At 40.2% G+C, this 16,351-nt stretch overlaps 1 protein-coding gene across 5 annotated transcripts; it reads right to left on the bottom strand.

Annotated features, from left to right (window-relative positions):
• Positions 1–616: 616 nt before the first annotated feature.
• On the bottom strand, positions 617–15,401 carry Trmt10a (tRNA methyltransferase 10A). 5 transcript variants are annotated; one of them, XM_055628282.1, is made up of 9 exons: positions 14,929–14,973; positions 14,093–14,189; positions 11,415–11,610; positions 10,438–10,600; positions 9,458–9,529; positions 8,440–8,514; positions 6,509–6,658; positions 4,193–4,298; positions 617–2,385 (listed from the first exon to the last, which is right to left on the bottom strand). In XM_055628282.1, exons 3-9 carry the CDS (start codon positions 11,597–11,599, stop codon positions 2,132–2,134), a joined length of 1,005 nt encoding a protein of 334 aa, XP_055484257.1. In that variant the 5' UTR covers positions 11,600–11,610; positions 14,093–14,189; positions 14,929–14,973; the 3' UTR covers positions 617–2,131. The 5 variants fall into 5 exon arrangements, with proteins under 5 accessions (XP_055484257.1, XP_055484256.1, XP_055484259.1 ...); XM_055628281.1 differs by lacking the exons at positions 14,093–14,189; positions 14,929–14,973 and adding an exon at positions 15,254–15,401; XM_055628284.1 differs by lacking the exon at positions 14,093–14,189 and having other exon boundaries at positions 14,929–14,967.
• Positions 15,402–16,351: the final 950 nt, after the last annotated feature.

The raw sequence follows: 16,351 nt of genomic DNA, 5'->3' as shown, positions 1-16,351 counted from the left end.
CAAAGTCCCCAAATCCACAGTCCTCCAAACACAAGCATGGTCAGGCCTATCCCAGCAATATCCCGTTCCTGGTACCAACTTCTGTCTTAGGGTTTCCATTGCTCTGAGGAGACACCATAACCTAGTAACTCTTATAAAGGCAAACCTTTAATTGGGGCTGGCTTACAGTTTCAGGGGTTTAGTCCACTATTGTCATGGCAAGAAGCATGGCAGCATTAAGAGTTATTTATATAACCAATTTTTAAATAATGCGTGCTTATAATGCTGAGAGGGACCATGGCCCTATCAGGCTTGATTCTGAACTTGCAGCTGCTGAAACTGCAGAAAATAAGTTGTGGTTATTTTAGCCCACTCAGTCAATGATTTCTTATAGCACACTGAGCCTTTGCAATGAATGAAAAATAAACCATGTGGTACTTGAAATAATTTCCTTCACTTTCATAATTAAATAGGGTCTTATTCCATATAAAATGATACGGAGGGCATTGTATTAGTTACTCTTATGTTGATGCATGACAGAATACCTTGAAAAAAACAAATGGGGAAGGAAGGGTCTATTTTGGCTTAGCGTTCTGGAGGAGGTAGACAGTCCATAATGACAGGGAAGGCCTGGCAGTGAGGAAGCAGTGCTCACATTTCACAAAAGAAACAGAACTGGCTGTAAACCTGCAAAGCCCACCCCGAGTGACATGCCTCCTCCAGCACAGCTTCCCCTCCCAAAGGGGAACAACCTCCACAACAGTGCCATCAGCTGGAGACCAGTATAAAACAAACAGCATGTGGGGACAGCTCAGAAAATCTGAACCTTAGGAAAGTACAGTAACAACATGAACTTTATTTTTCTAGAACTGTAGTATAACTGTTTACATACTTTTTTTTTTATAAGCTTTCAAAGAACTAGCTACAAAGGTAACTACGAATAAAGCAAAAACAGACAGGGAACATCAGTACTAAGCCTATTGAGCTTCCGTCTGTGATGTTAAGACAGCACATACATTATATAGTAGAGAGAAGAGCACAAGCGCTTATGTCACGGTTCTCTGAGAGCTCCTGGACACCTGCACTGTGGCCAGGAGCATTTTCTCTAAACACACTTCTCTGCAACTACTATGCAGAACATGGAAGTTGTGTAACAGTTCCCCTCTGCTCCGTCTTCCTTCGTAAATTTCCAAATTATTTAATTTTGGATTTGGGCATTTAATAAATTCAAATTAGCACATTCAACACAACCATTCCACAAACAATACATATCAGTCCTGTCATAAAGGATCAAAACGTGACAGCTACATGTGAAATCAGACAGATGTAAACATTACATGCACATTTTCCTACATGCATGTTATTTACAGAAATAAATTGACATTAGGCAGATTACAGGAGGATGCAGACGAATAATCCCATATATGCAAATATGTTCTATGTATGGAAAATATCTAGAAAGGGTAGCTTATATTGTTGTTTTAAACTGAGGTAAAGACAAATTGATCCTTCAAAAATAACCATATAAAATAATCTAGCCAGCAAAAAATTAATTTTATAAGTGAATAAATTATTGTCATTAAGGGATTTACAATTATTTTTTCAACTATTTCAGAAACATGAAAAGGCATCACAAAGGAGGCACAGGAATGGGCTCCATTGTCCAAAGGGAAAGAATTGCCGAGGCCAGCAAACACCTCGTATTCCTCCTAGAATTAGTGTATTTCTTAGAAAGAATTTCACTGAACACAAAAGCACTGAACACAGAAGGGTAGCTTGGGAAGCTACTCCAACAAACAGGCATCAGACCAAAAAGACACAAATAGGAACATAAAAGATCAAAGCTCAGAGGTCAGAAGGCACGCCCTGAAGTATATAGTCCAGTGAATGAAGAATGAAGGCATACCAGTGTGGCAACATCCACCGTGACTCTGATTTGAGGCTTAAAACAATTTTGAAATCATACCTTTAAGTCTTAAACCAAACAATCCTTTCTTAGTGCTTAAAGGGTTTTTCATTATCATTTAACTCTCGAAAAAGATTTAAACTTCCACAAGAGAGACAAGAGAAGATCGATGTTCCTGCAGTCCTAGGCCTCTGTGAAGCGCCTCACTGTCTGGCTTCTCTTCAGCGAGAGGAGAGCAGGGGAAGGTTACTGTGGGGCAGGGCTCACTGCAGATGCCAGGCTGCTTTGCTGGTCTTGCTCTTTCTGTGGCGAGTCTGGGTCATTTTCGCAAGGTTCTCCCTCGCTGCCACTGTCCCATCCTCCTTGGAGAGACTGCTGGTCCCAAGGGGAGCTTTCATAGGCCTTGTGTGCAGGAACAGCTCCTTTCCGTGGCGGTAAGATTGTAAAAAATGCTTCCTGCCAGTCTCTTGTCTCCAAGAACTCCAGGATAATTTCAAACACTGCAACAAGGACAAATCCAGACTCCTTAGTCAAGGACAACAAGATGCTGCAGACTGTCTTGTAATACGACCCTTGTGCTAAGTGCTGACTTGTCCTAATTATGCAAAGTTCTTACTTCCTTCTCCTTTTGGTTATCAGGGACAAAGAGCCCTACGGCTCTGCAGCCTGTATGCCCTCTCCAGCTTTCCCTCAGTCAGTTCTCAAGCCCCAGAAACTTAGAAGCATCAGTTGTCCATTATAATCAAGAGAAGACCTTTTGAGGTTCCGTCCTGTTTTTCATCAGTTATTTTTCATCTCTTATGTACTAACTTAAAACTAGAACACAGATGGTGACACTTAGCTACATTTCTTCTATCTTCCCTACAAAGAGCCACTCCAAAGAGCCTTTTGTCTGCTTTCTGCTTTTGCTTTCACATTAGTAGAAAGGAAACCAACACCATCTATCCCTAGGTCCACCACACTATGGAACAGCTTTCCAGGCCATTTTGCAGAAAAGTCATGACCACTAAGGTAGCAAAGGTTTAAAAGAAAAAATTGTTGCTTGAATAAGTAATTTCATTTCTCTAACTCCATAAAGCCTACTATACAGAAGCATTTAGGATTAGATAAGTTGTTACTTTAAAAATTAAGTCAAGGAGACATAGAGATGCCTCAATCTCCTTTAAGGATAATTTTAAGACCACTGGCTACTCTTACAGAGGACTGGGTTCAGTTCTTAATATCCACATGGTTGCTTAAAACTGCCTGTAACTCCAGTTCCAGGGATCCAATTCCCTCTTCTGGCCTCCACAGGCACCAAACACGTACTTGGTACACATATATACATGCAAGCAAAACACTTACACAAAAATTATAAATACATCTTCAACATATTAAAGTTGGGTGGCTTGGTAGTGTATGCCTTTAATCCTAACATTAAGGAAGGAGGAAGAGGCAGGTGTACTGATATTAGCTGAAGGCCAGCCTAGTCTCACAGTGAAACCCTGTCTCAAAAATGTTTTTTTTAAAATTAGAATTTAAATAATACTTAAACAAAAAAATGATATCTAAGCAGCGGTGCACTACAATGTTATTCATGTCACCTGTTAATCCTGAGATTCACCAATTCTACCATTTTGGGCCAAATTTACAGCAAGCTTTATTAAATAGGAAATACTGACCAAGAGACTTTAGACTTTGGTCAGGACCATTCCCTGGAATTTCTCAGCTGAGAATGGGAACCCTAACTAACTCTAACCCTAACGCTAACCCTAACCCCCTAACTACATGTTGAAGGGGTTTATAAGAACAAACCTATAGTCCACTATACTTTCCCCTTGGCCTTTGTTATCTTCCAAGAAGTACAATTCCCACCATTCCAGTAAGTGGCGCTTACATGTTAATTTTGGGTATTACATAACAAAAATATACAAATTAAAATACAAATTAAAAATACTCAACAATGGGAGAATGATTAAATGTTTATCTATTTAGAGGATGAAATATCATGGTCACTAAAAACCAATCACACGGAAACTATAATGAAGAGAAGACTAGGTACCCTAGAGTAGCAATGTTGTCAGAGACCCAGTCACAGGAAAAGAGCTGGGAGGAAACAAACCCAAAAGTTAATAGCAAGTACCCACGAGTCGTGATATTATAGCTAATTGTTTTTGTACTCTGAATTTACGTTTTGAACTTTCAAAAATTCCTAAGGCATTCACTTTTATTTCTAATAAATGACTGCTCCTTTCTATTTGTCTAAATCTGAAATGTTCTCTTTCGCAGTGCTAACTTAGACACCCTTCAGTCACCTCAGTAGCTTACCATGGTTAACTGCCAGGACTTTTCGACTGTTCATCTTCACAAAATCGGCAAGAGGGAGCTGTGCGTGCTCAATTCCATAACTGGATGCCTGTTTAAAAGTCAGTCCCTAAAAATAAAGACACTAGGACTTAGGTGATATATAGTTTCAGAGTGCAGATCTTTTTCAGAAAGGACTGAGTACAGAAAACCTAAGAGCACGTGGTGTGTTTTAGTCCTGACAGTAGGAGCATTTGCAGCCTTTGCTTAACCATCTCACCACACAGAGGTGAAGAAACTGCATTCCCAGCAGGTAGAAATCTTCTCAGTGGCAGAACAATGAAATCCCAGTGTGTCGGCTTTCTGGTTATTCTCTTTCCCATCCCTACCCCCTTTCTCTGGGTTAAACACTCCAACTGAATTTGGAGAGAAGCACCATCATTCTTTGTCGGTGTTCTGGGTTACACTGGGTGCTGACTGATAGAAGAAAGAGACACTGCAGGATGAGTTCAGGCGTCTCAGCAGCAGGGCATCAACAGGATGCTCTTCATTGTTACTGAGAAGACATTTAACAAGTCAGTTTCCGCATACCGAAACCTCTTACCTGATCTAGGGGTTGTGTGAAGGAACTATTATCCACGCAATTCTCAGCCACACAAGACTTCCTGGTTTGCCAGGCCTGTCCCCAAACTAAGTTATACAAAGGCTCTGAGAATCCATCAAAAGAAGAACTTAATAAAATCTCAGCTAACAGTGACTGTTATAAAGGCTACTTCAAAGCCTAAGTGCCATCACTCCAGAATGGTGTGTGTGTATGTATGTATGTGTATGTATGTATGTGTATGTATGTATGTATGTATGTATGTATGTGTATATGTGTGTGTATATATATATATATACATATATATATATATATATATATATATATATATATATATATATATAAACAGGATATAATGGCTCTGCTAAAATTCCGCTATTTTTGTATTTATATAAAAGAAATTCAGTTTCAATTGTACACCGAGACACAAAAATGGCAATGAAATGAAACCCTGAGTGAAAGTATTTCAACTGTCCTTACATTTTATTTTTCCCTTTCAATAAACTAAAAATTGATTAGATAGGGATTTCATATTTTTCCCAAACTTAAAACGCTTGAAATCTGTGTCTATCCCAGAGGAAGATTCCCTTTGACCATCCAGGAAGTGTAAGCTTAATTTCTCAATAAGTTCTTAGCATATGTGGGGGTAAAAGACGGGAAGAGCCAAGGGCTTTTGGAATAAAAATGATTTGTTGAACACAACCTGAGCAGAGAATCTGTTCAGGCATAAATTATAAATTAGAATTTTCTAAGAACAACAAAAAGGTTGAAGACCACTCTGATGAGGCTCCTGTAATGTTCTAGAGTTGTTCATCCAATGCCTAGCCATACCTGACAACCTCAAAATTACAATTAAAAAAAAAAAAAAAAATCCAATTCTCAGCCATATCACACTGAGGAGCTCCAGCCGTGACTCCACCACTGGACAGGTGGATGTGGTCATCTGTGACACGGCAGAAATTCCATGTGCACATGGCTGCTGCGGCTCACACAACTCCTTCATACACCGCTCTGACATTTCTTCACTTAGGAAAAACTACCCTTCCTTTAGAAAAAATGGGATGAAATGAGCATGTTGCAAAGTAAACAATAATGTTCTCTTCTGAAAGTGGAGTTCTGTAACTTCTTATCTATACAAAAACATAAGTTGGGAAAAGAAAGATGAGAAAAACAATTTGGGAAATCACACATTTAAACACTAATATGGGGCTGGAGTGATGACTCAGCAGTTCGCACTGCTCAGGTTCAGTTTCCAGCACCCATAGGATGGCTCACAACTTTAACTCCAGTTCCAGAGAGTCTGACATTTTCTGACCTTCAAGGGCATCTGGCAAACACACAGTGTTAACATACATGTAGCAAAACACTCATAAAATAAAATACCTATTTTAAAAATTGGTATTAACCTCAGTGGTGGAGCAATTCGCTAGCAGCAGAGCCCAGCGACACACACTGTGGATGTGGACTCTGCAGCAGTCTCGCCACTTCCAGTCCTCGGCTTTGCCCCTAGCACGGCCGACTTTAGGCTCCATTTCTTTGTTCCTCAGATGCTGCAGCTGTGAAATGCAGAAATAACTGCACTGACCTCCCTGAACTAGAGGGGGTTAAATAAGTTAACATGAGGCCTTTTGCTTAGCTTAGGTCACCACCACTATAGTACGTGCTGAAGAAAAGACCATCTGCATTAGGATTCTGTCACCATCTGAAGCACAGATTTTATGTAGGAGCAAATCCAGTACCTTGTGATGGTTGTGGTCCACTAACCCTCCAATCACATAAGCCTTGGACTCATCTAAGTCCTTCAGTACATTAGGTGAGTCTGATGTCAGGTAAACCAGGTCCTCTTTTTTGATGACTTCACTATAGTGCTCTGACTTGATGTGGATATCCTTCAAAAACAAAAGGAGAACAAGTGTATTAATTGGCAGGGTTCTGTGAAAGCTGGCTAAAATGGTTACCCTCTTTTCCCAAAACAAACCTGAATAGAACATCTGAAATCAAGCCTGAGAGGCTATTGCTAGAATAGCATTTAAAATCCATAGCCAGTTCCTTACCTCATACCTCAGTCATGGAAATATTCTACCAACCTTTCCTTGGCTGGCCTCAGTCCCTACCTGAATTCCACACACTTGTGTTATCTAAAATCTCACTTGCATTATCCAGCCCTTTCCTGTAGGGTCCAACTCCAACACTTCAACCCAGGACATCTTTCCTAGATATGGCACCAGTCTACCTTTTAACTATATCTCTGCTCCAAAAATAAAAAATCAAAATGCAGTTTCCTGCCTTCTTGATTACACTGTTTTTCAGACAAGAAATGTCTTTTCTAATTACATCTCTCATTTGACTCATCAAAAGGAAATTACGTCAATTTAATTAATAGGATGTGTCTGTTTCTACAAGATACATTTGAAAGGTTCTTTACCAAAACTGTCAATTCTTGGATAGAAGACTTACTAAGAGCTGTAAGATTTTTCAAGTCACATTAACTGCCTAAGTGATATGGCACCAGGCTGACTTTTATACAATTAAAAAAAATTTAAGTGAAGCAGACTCTTAGATTGTATGCTACTGATTAATGTAATGTCTTTTCTGGAGAACACTATGCTAAAAATCTGACTCCTATACTTCATCAGGGCCTCAAGAGTAGCTTGAGTAACTAGAGGCCAGTGAATCTGTATTTCTCTAGAAACCTGAGGTCGTAAACAGCTTGGCAAGACACAAAAAAGCATGCTTGTCTAACGTATTCATTATTTCTTAGAAAAAGAGCCATGAATCTAAAAGAATTGCCAAGAATACTTTTCTTGCAAATGTCCACACATAGGCTCTTCATAAATGCAGTTGCTAGATTAGTAGGTATTTGTGGGAAAGTGGGACACTGTGGGAGCTGAAAACAGTCAGTAAACAAATGCACAGGCACAACACAGCACTCCTCTGAACAGTGGAGTACCAAGCCAAGCTGGCCACAGTTGTACTGGGCTAGGAGGGCCACATCTGTATCTAGCCAAGACGGCCATGTCTGTACCTGGCCAAGATGGCCACATCTGTTCCTAGACAAGATGGATATATGTGTACCTGGCCAACTCTTCCTAGCCAAGATGGCCACAGTGGTACTGAGGAAGCTGACCACATCTTTACAAATACCTACAACAGGGAAATTATACATCACGAATACATTTTAAATCTGTTAGAAGCCACACTAAAAAAGTAAAAATAGATAAATTAAGTCAATTTTAACATAATATGCCCATGCTATACTCCCCTTCCCTTCTAAGTTAGCACGCATCTCACATTTACAGCGTTTGTCAACTCACAACCCAGATTTCCTCATCTCAGGAGTTTACAACCACATTTGGCTAGTGGTCACAGAATAGAGAGCATGGTTTAGAAGAAATGAAATGTAGAGACACTTCCAAATTTTAGAGTGAGTCTGCTACAGAAGATCTTATTAAGGCTTTCAGATATTTCTTTTTTAAAGAGTGGCTCTAAGCTAGCAGACAAGATTCGTGGCAGTAAATACAAATGAACAGACCTGTCATTCTCTTCTTCAGCTTCAATCCTTGTAACTTTAGACATGGGTGTAATGAGGGTTTTGGAGCATGCCATTACTGAGAACTTAGGTAAAACAAAAGAGCCTTTTAGCTTAGAATACTTAAGACTGTTCTACTACCTTCCAGTTGACCCATCCTTTGTCATTTTCATTCATGTTCTTTTTCAGTTGACCTCCATGGCTTGTCAAGTAAAACTGATGGGCAATTGGCAGGCAGAGAGAAAGAAGGAATATGATCAGTAAGTGCGATATTTTATCCCCTCATCATTCATCTGATCACCAATGAAACAGAAAACACTTTTCACTGAGCTAGAAAAGAACTTGTGATCAACTCTGAGCAGAGCTGAAACAGGTGGGAGAAAGGGCACATGTGAAGGTGGTGTCCCCTTAATGCACTGGCTCTGGCATGCCTCTAACATTTGCATCCCGAGTCCTGGCTGGGTAGCTATAACCTGTCTGTCACTGAAGAGTCTGCAAACTCCCTTCTTTTCATCAAGCTCTCATCTACCTTCATGGAAGAAGGTGCCGCTGTCACTATTATTGTTATTAGTTTTGCTGAGACGTTCCTGACACCTACTTCACAGCTGAATCAAAGATGCTCAGAGCCTCATGTAGCGGGGGGAAAAAGATGTAAAGGTAGGGTATAAAATCATACAAAAACACAGTACCATACTGCTTCTACTTGGTAAAACATACCTCTAACCAGCCTTAAACTCTCTAAGTTTAAGCAATACTCTTCAGAATTGTCCTTGGCTCAAAAAAAAAAGTAAGAGAGACACATCTAAGAGGCCCTGCTGTACAAATAGACAGTGGCAGCCTACTTCCCCTCCTTTCCACCTCCCATAGCTGGAAGGAATCAAAAGGCTGAGAAACTGCTGTGAAAACATGCACATGTCCTAAAACAGAGACTCCCCACTACACAGCTGTGAACAGACACTGAAAATGAACAAGGCTAATGATGGAAGTGTCTGGGAATGACACTCATGTTCAAAATATTTTTGTAGGAAAAAAAAATGATCAAATAAGCATGATACAAGAAGCCTCTAAGCCTCTCATGTAAGGGTAGCCAGAATAACCCAGATCTCTTGTCATGAGAGATGGGAAAGACACCGAGTCTCCTCTAATCCCTCATACGCACCTGCACGGGATGTGATGCCCGCCGATTTTCTGCATAACATCGTTGAATCTGTTTATGAAGCTTCTTAATATCCTATAAAACAGCACAATTTAAAAAACAGGATTATCAAAATCATCCAAGGCCATTCCATGGTGTTAAAAAAAAGAGAATAAGCAGAAGGAAGGGACAGAGAGGCAAAAATCTTCCTTTTAAAATGTTAAGGCTATTGTGATAATTTTCATTTGATTTTCCTACACACTAACAAAATTACTATATGTAAAGTTAATGCTCCATAATTCACCTGTCCTTTTAAAGTTTCTATCTGTTCAATATGCTAGTTGATGCTGGTTTAATAGATAAAACCAAAAAAGCTTCTTTTAGTTAGAATCATCCTATTTCCATACTTTACCCCACTGGCATTGGTAAAATGCCAGATTTGAAACAAATTGTGTGTGTGTGTGTGTGTGTGTGTGTGTGTGTGTGTGTGTGCGTGTGCCTGGATATATGTATGCACACCATGTTCATGCAGTGCCTGTGGAGGCCAGATGCCCTGAAACTGGAGTTACTGATCTATCTCTCCAGTCGTGCTACAGATACAAATACACACACACACACACACACACACACTCACACACACGTTTATTTTAATTTGACATAGGATCTCACTGAGTAGATCAAAATGTGCTTCAAATGTGCTATCCTAGGCTAGCTTAAAACTCTCTGAGATGCTCCTGTCTCAGTTTTTCAAAATGTATCCCACTCAGTCACTTTACAATCTTTATAACTGATATGCGGTTAGTTAGTTTTATTATCTAATTATGGGGTAAATGTCTGTCTATGCACATATAAACTTTAATATGATATACATAGAAAAGCACTCAATTTAGGAGTAAGAGAGTTTGAAAAACTTAAGATGCAGTTTAGTGTATAAATATTATTTTCATACTACATATGAAAATAAAATGATAGAACCTAGTTCACAAACAGGGACCTTATAATACCTTTAATACCATCAAGTCATCAAAGCTACAATCAATGATAAGGCGGAGGTTGCTATGAATGACATGTCTTCGAATGCGTTTTCTGTCATTTCCATCTGAGTTGGACTCCAGTTGACATTGCCGTTCTAATTTCTTTCTCTTGCGTTTTTCTTTTCGTTTTTCCCTAAACAAGCAAATAAAACATTTTCTGTTATTTATTTAGACATTCACAAAACTTCTAATTGAACAAAACATGACATTTTAAAATAGGGTTATATGAAATATGTCTCTTCTGTGGGAAGAAAAGGGTCAGATATTAGCAACTTTATTTACTCCATACAATAACAATAACTTTACATATGAAGAAAATGACTTTGCAAAGATAATATAAAGCTTTCTTTAATGAATAACTGCATTATTCAATGTTTTCATTATTAGCATCATATAGGTCTAAGAGTAACTTATGAGTTATGAAGAATTTACTCACAACTCATCCCCTAAACTATTTTCTAGTTCAATTTCACAGAGAATACTAAAAAGACAACTTCACTAAATTTACTTAAAAATAAATAAATAAATAAAAGTGCAACGCTTTTCTAATCTGTTGTAAATGTTGGCATCAGACAATGGCTGTTGCAGAAATGCTTTCATGAAAACCTGTTTTAGCTACATCCATGTCAGGCCAAAGTTTGGCCTTCCTGTGTTGCCATTTTACCCGGATCTAAGACACGGATCCCAGCTCCCCTGTCTGAGCCATTCTGGCAAGTCTGCTCCTATTCAGGTAGTCTTAGCTGAGAAAAGATGCTGAGCCTAAGTTCATCAGTATTGAAGAAACAAAGTCACAATTCCACACACGTGTGGTTTTAACAGCAGCTCAGTGTTAGCTAATAACATATATAACCTTATTTTTTTATGACCTGAGTGTCAGTGAAGACAGCTTTTAACACGACCCAATATTCTGTCTCTCACTAAGATGGCACATGCTCTCAGATACACACTTGCGCTGTTCTCGCTGTTCTTCCCATTGTTTCTGTTTCATCAGCTTCTTCATCTGTCGTTTAGATAGTGTCTCTGTCCCTGCGTCGATTCTTGGCTTCTGTGTCTCTGCTTCAGATTCACTCATGCCTGTCTTTCCTTCCACTTCAGGAGGCTCAACAGATGCTGGCAGCATTTCAGATGACATAGTTGCTGTTTCTGAAAAAATTGAAAAGGAAAAGTTTTACATGAACAGGTAAATTACAAACACAAAGTAAAATAGCCCAAATAGCCAACAGCCTCCAACAGATTTTAAACTTTATCACTGATAAAAATACAAATTTAGATAGTTAAATTCTGCTTATTGGCAAAGATCTTTAAGTATCATGTAACATGAAGCACCATTTGTTGACAATACTGCTAACAACTGAAGAAACAGAGTGTTTACATACACTATGGAGGGTCATCATACAGGTTTTCCAGAAGGCAGCTAATTCACTGACACTGTCCTACTTAGCTTCAGCTGTCAAGCTGTCATAGCCTAGGGCTATGAGAGGAAGGCTCAATAGAGGACACGGGGCAGATGGACACCGCCCAGATGACACTGCTCTGTGGCCATGTCTGTGAGGAACTGTCATGATTGTTCATTTACTGTGAGTGGCGCCATCGATAGGCTGGTTGGTGGTCCTCAGCCATATAGGAGGGTTAACTAAGCCTGGCAAGAGGAGGAAGCTGACATGCAACATACTCCACGGTTTCTGCTTGAGCTCCTGCTCTGACGTCCCTCAATACTGAACTGTAATCTAGTAGCATAAGCCAGGGACACCCTTCCTTTAACTTGCTTTTGGCCAGGGTCCTTTATCACAGCAAATTGAACTAGAGCAGAGACTTTCTGACCTAACAATGTATTTTCTTAGAATAAATTCCTGTAAGAAAAAGATGTACATTAAAATTTGCATCACAATTTATTCACCTTCACATTATTTTTAACTGTGAAAAGTCAGAATTTACTTTAGTATCAGCAAAAAGAGTAAATAAATCACGGTTCATCTATAATATAGGTCAGTTATGCATACTAAGCAGCCAGTAAAAATGTGATTTCCAAAATTACTTACTGATAAAAGAAAATAGTTATATTTTAAGTCTGATAATCAAAACATATACTAATATTCCTATTATATCAAATTATTTTTTAAAAGCATACATACATCTTTAACTTTTATTCATGGATATCTACGTTTTCTAACTTGAATAATACAGACAAGGTTTTTTTCTCTCTCTAATAAATGTCACTGTATCTCTGTAAACAGTTTTTTTGGCTAAAAACAAAATATAAAAATTGATTCTGTAATCAGTCTGAGAAATTCTTAGAGTTGAACTGAAATAAATCTTCATTTAAAGCCAACCACACACATCTTTATCCATATTTGGTAGAACGAACTTGCCGATTAGGGGAGGCTAACTGGAATGTCTTTTCTTCTAATACCGTATTAACAACAAAGCTTAAAAGTGCCTGTTTATCTCCAAAGACTAAGCATGATCTACTAAATAGCGTATGGCCTTAAGAAACAATCTGAGATTTTTTTTTTTTTTACAGAGCTATTAAGTCTCTACAGAGAGTTCACAATCTAAGCTGAAACAACAACAAACAAACAACAACAAAACAACAAGCCTCCACATTGATGAGGACAAAACCTTTGCAGAACATGGTTTAAACAGTAGTTTTATTATACGATTCTCACTTTCTTTGAAAGTGCGGTGTTACATTAGCTGAGATTTTGTTGATTCTTACTTCATACTGATAGGATAAATAAGTGAGTAGATTTCAAATGATTTTAAAAGAAAGTGAATAGAGGAAGTTACTAACTCTTCCTGTGTCTAATAATTCCTATGAACAAGGCATCTCAAACAAATCCAGCAGAAAAAAAAAAATACTCAAAGTAGCTGGCTAGATAAGAGATGAATGAAATTATGGCAGTATGACTCAAACCCAGCTCCAATACCAGCACTTCCCAGTAACCTAAAATCTTGAGCGTGGGGTGGAGGGGATGAGTGGAGGGATTCTGAAGAGACCTCTGTGCTGACTGCACACGTTGAGAGATGGCTCCAAAGGCATTAAATCAAATTCAAAAATGTACATACCCAAAGCAATGGATAGTGGAAAAAAAACACAACTCATCAAACATGCAAACGTAAAAACATTTTATGAAACAAATTTTCAAGAGAGCACACTGCTGTTTATCCCACCATTTTTCAGTAGTTCTCAACGTTACTCAACAATCTGAAGTGTTGGGCTGGCTCTATTGGGAGACTCACAAAAGCCATGTTTTATAACTCATGCACACCAGGGGGAGCCTTTGTCTTTCACATCTAAAATTTGTCAAGTTAAATTTAATTTGACCTATCACAGAATAGTAACACTTTTGAGCAGCCAATCATGATCCAGCCCTAACCAAAATTAATTTATTTTAGCGATCCTCAAAACATTGTGCTGGGTAAATTTCCCAAGCTTTAGTTAAATAAACCAGACGCACTGAACACGAAATGTTTTTCATTTAATGAAATGCAGATAAAATACTATCTTATTTTGGCTAAACTTTACCAAGCCAGCTTCCGCTCCCGCTGTCCACTATGCAATAAACACATTGTATACGAACTTGATGCACTTATGTTATGCAAAACATGGCACTTTTGAGCATACCTGGTTTCAGTTTGGGTCATGTAGCAAATCTCTGTATGGCAGCGAGTGCTGGGCTCCTCCCTGACCCGGAGTGATGCTCACAGCACATTTTCTTTCACTAAGCCAAGTTTAACAAATATTTAAGAACAATTTACAGAAAGTATAGAACATAAGTGTGAGATTTTACTTTAGCATAATATTTTTTAATTGCCCGGTTAATTCATGGACAGAGTTTATCAGATGGGAACACAAAACCCATGATGACTAAGGCTGTCTGGTGTGGGATGAGCATACATCACGGAAGGCCAGAGACAAAAACCTGGCTGTTATCAAACCAGCTAAAATAAAAACCCTCGTGGTTTTCAAGCTTTCTTTTCGGGAATTGCTAGAATCAATGACCTGCCGGTAAAGGGGTATTCTGACTTTATTGAACGCGTCGGTCAATTCTGCAGTAACAACAGCCCCTTCTTTGTTCGGTTGTCAAGTCCCTTCGGCCGGAGTGCTGGCTTGGGAGGGAAATCTCAGATGGTTTAAAAAAAAAAGGGGGGGAGGGGATAATCTGCGTAATTCACTTAAACCTCCGGCCACACTGCCACATTGTAAACACACGGTATTTGTGACCACTAGCCACACATCGATCTTAAAACTCATCCTCAGCTCACCACGGGGCTCGGCCGCCTCTGCAGCCACCGCCCCTCGGCTCCCTACATCCCAGCACACCAGGCCCAGAGAAGAAAGGGAGGCGGGAAAGCGCCTTGGCCGCGCTCTAGGCACCACGCCGCACTGCCGCGGGCAGCCCTCGGACGCCACATTTCCCTCCAGGTACGGACCCCACGAACAACAAAAACCCAGAGTACCTTGCGCGGCCCAGGACCCGCGCACGCGCACACCCAGGCCCGCCGCGCCCGCCCCCAGCTTGCCCGGAGCCCGCGAGCGTCCGCCAGCTGGCAGACCGCAGCTGACCAATCGGGGAGCTGGAAAGCGGCCCGGGGCGGGGCGAGGCGGGAGGGAGAACCGCGCCACCCGACGTCACTTCCTCCGAGAACCCGCGACTACTTCCCGGGCCCTCGCCCTCTCCTCCGGAAGCCCTGGTTGCGGCGGCTGGTAGGGTAGTTCGCGCTCCTTCAGCCTCCTGAAGGAGACCAAAGGGCGAGGGCGCGACAGCCGCAGTTCCGTACTTACCAAGCCTCGCGGCCCACGGGGACTGCCAGGCTGCTGTCGGAAAGTCGTCCTGACGTGCTCTCGCCTCCACGCGTCAGCCTCCTCCCGAAACTTCAATTCCCAGAGTCAGAGGCGGTGGTTGCACGCCCGGTGACGGCGCTTTTACGGCTACGTCATCGAACTGCGCTAATTCCAGAGTTAGGTGGAGAAAGAGGAGGGGCGTGTAGGGGGTGGAGTCAGGACCCGGGGTTTGTGGGAGAGCGTAGAGGCTGCCACGAGGTGTTTTTCCCTATCAAGGGCTTTCAGTCATCGATAAGCTTGGGTCTCGAGACGAAGATAGCCCCGCTTACAGAGGTCAAAGTGCGGAACAGGCGAAATGCCCTTTTTTTCTGTGTTGAGAGGATGGCCTACTATTGCCCAAATTATTGCTAGTTTACGTAGGAAACGATACCAATATCACATGGTCTTTCATAAGTGAAAAAAATAAAATTAAGGTAAAATTGTTAATAAAAATGCATTGAAGTTCGGGATTTTAACGTTTTTTTTGTGTTCTTAGTAAAATACACAGTTCACACTCCATCCTATGCTATTTTGCAGAACTAGTGATATTTCATCGTTTGTAGTACTTGACCTTATATCATCTTGCTAAATACAGACCAAGTCAAGTGAGGGAAGCAATGTATAGACTGACTTTTTTTTTTTTTTCCTTTCTGACTGATGACTTGTAGAATTTGAAGATAAACCTGTTTTTAAGTCTTTCAATAAAAGTTTGCCCTTTCAATATTGAAAGGACCATGATGTAGATTTTTCTTGTCACTTGACCTTTGAACATGTTAAAGACTCTTAAATAAACTGAAACATCTCTGAATTTAGTGAAAAAACAAACAAAACTGGTCTTTCTTTCTTAAACTCTCTGATTTTATTTGGAAAAGTATGTGAGCCAGGATCTCTCAGATCTAAATGATTTCTGTTAGCTGAGCATTGGCAGTGAGATCTGGATCCATTTATGAGCTGTTAGTAGGGCATCTTTTTTCAGCTGCCTCCATATCAGGGCAGAGAGTAGCAGAGGGAGGATTAGTAACTGGATATGGAGCCCTTCACATGTAGGTCATTAAATTC

This window comes from Psammomys obesus, unplaced genomic scaffold, assembly GCF_907164565.1.
Source record: "Psammomys obesus unplaced genomic scaffold, mPsaObe1.curated_primary_1811, whole genome shotgun sequence".
Classification (NCBI taxonomy): Eukaryota; Metazoa; Chordata; class Mammalia; order Rodentia; family Muridae; genus Psammomys; species Psammomys obesus.
The sequence above is the reverse complement of the archived record's forward strand: the minus strand, read 5'-3'. Positions and strand labels throughout refer to the sequence as shown.

Coding starts and splice junctions, on each gene's coding strand:
- Trmt10a (XM_055628281.1), bottom strand. CDS start 11,599: ATGTCATCTGAAATGCTGCCAGCATCTGTTGAGCCTCCTGAAGTGGAA. Junction 9,530..10,437: donor ATGACTTGATGGTATTAAAG/GTATTATAAGGT, acceptor GCTGTTTTATAG/GATATTAAGAAGCTTCATAA. Junction 4,299..6,508: donor TGGACCACAACCATCACAAG/GTACTGGATTTG, acceptor CTTTATTTTTAG/GGACTGACTTTTAAACAGGC.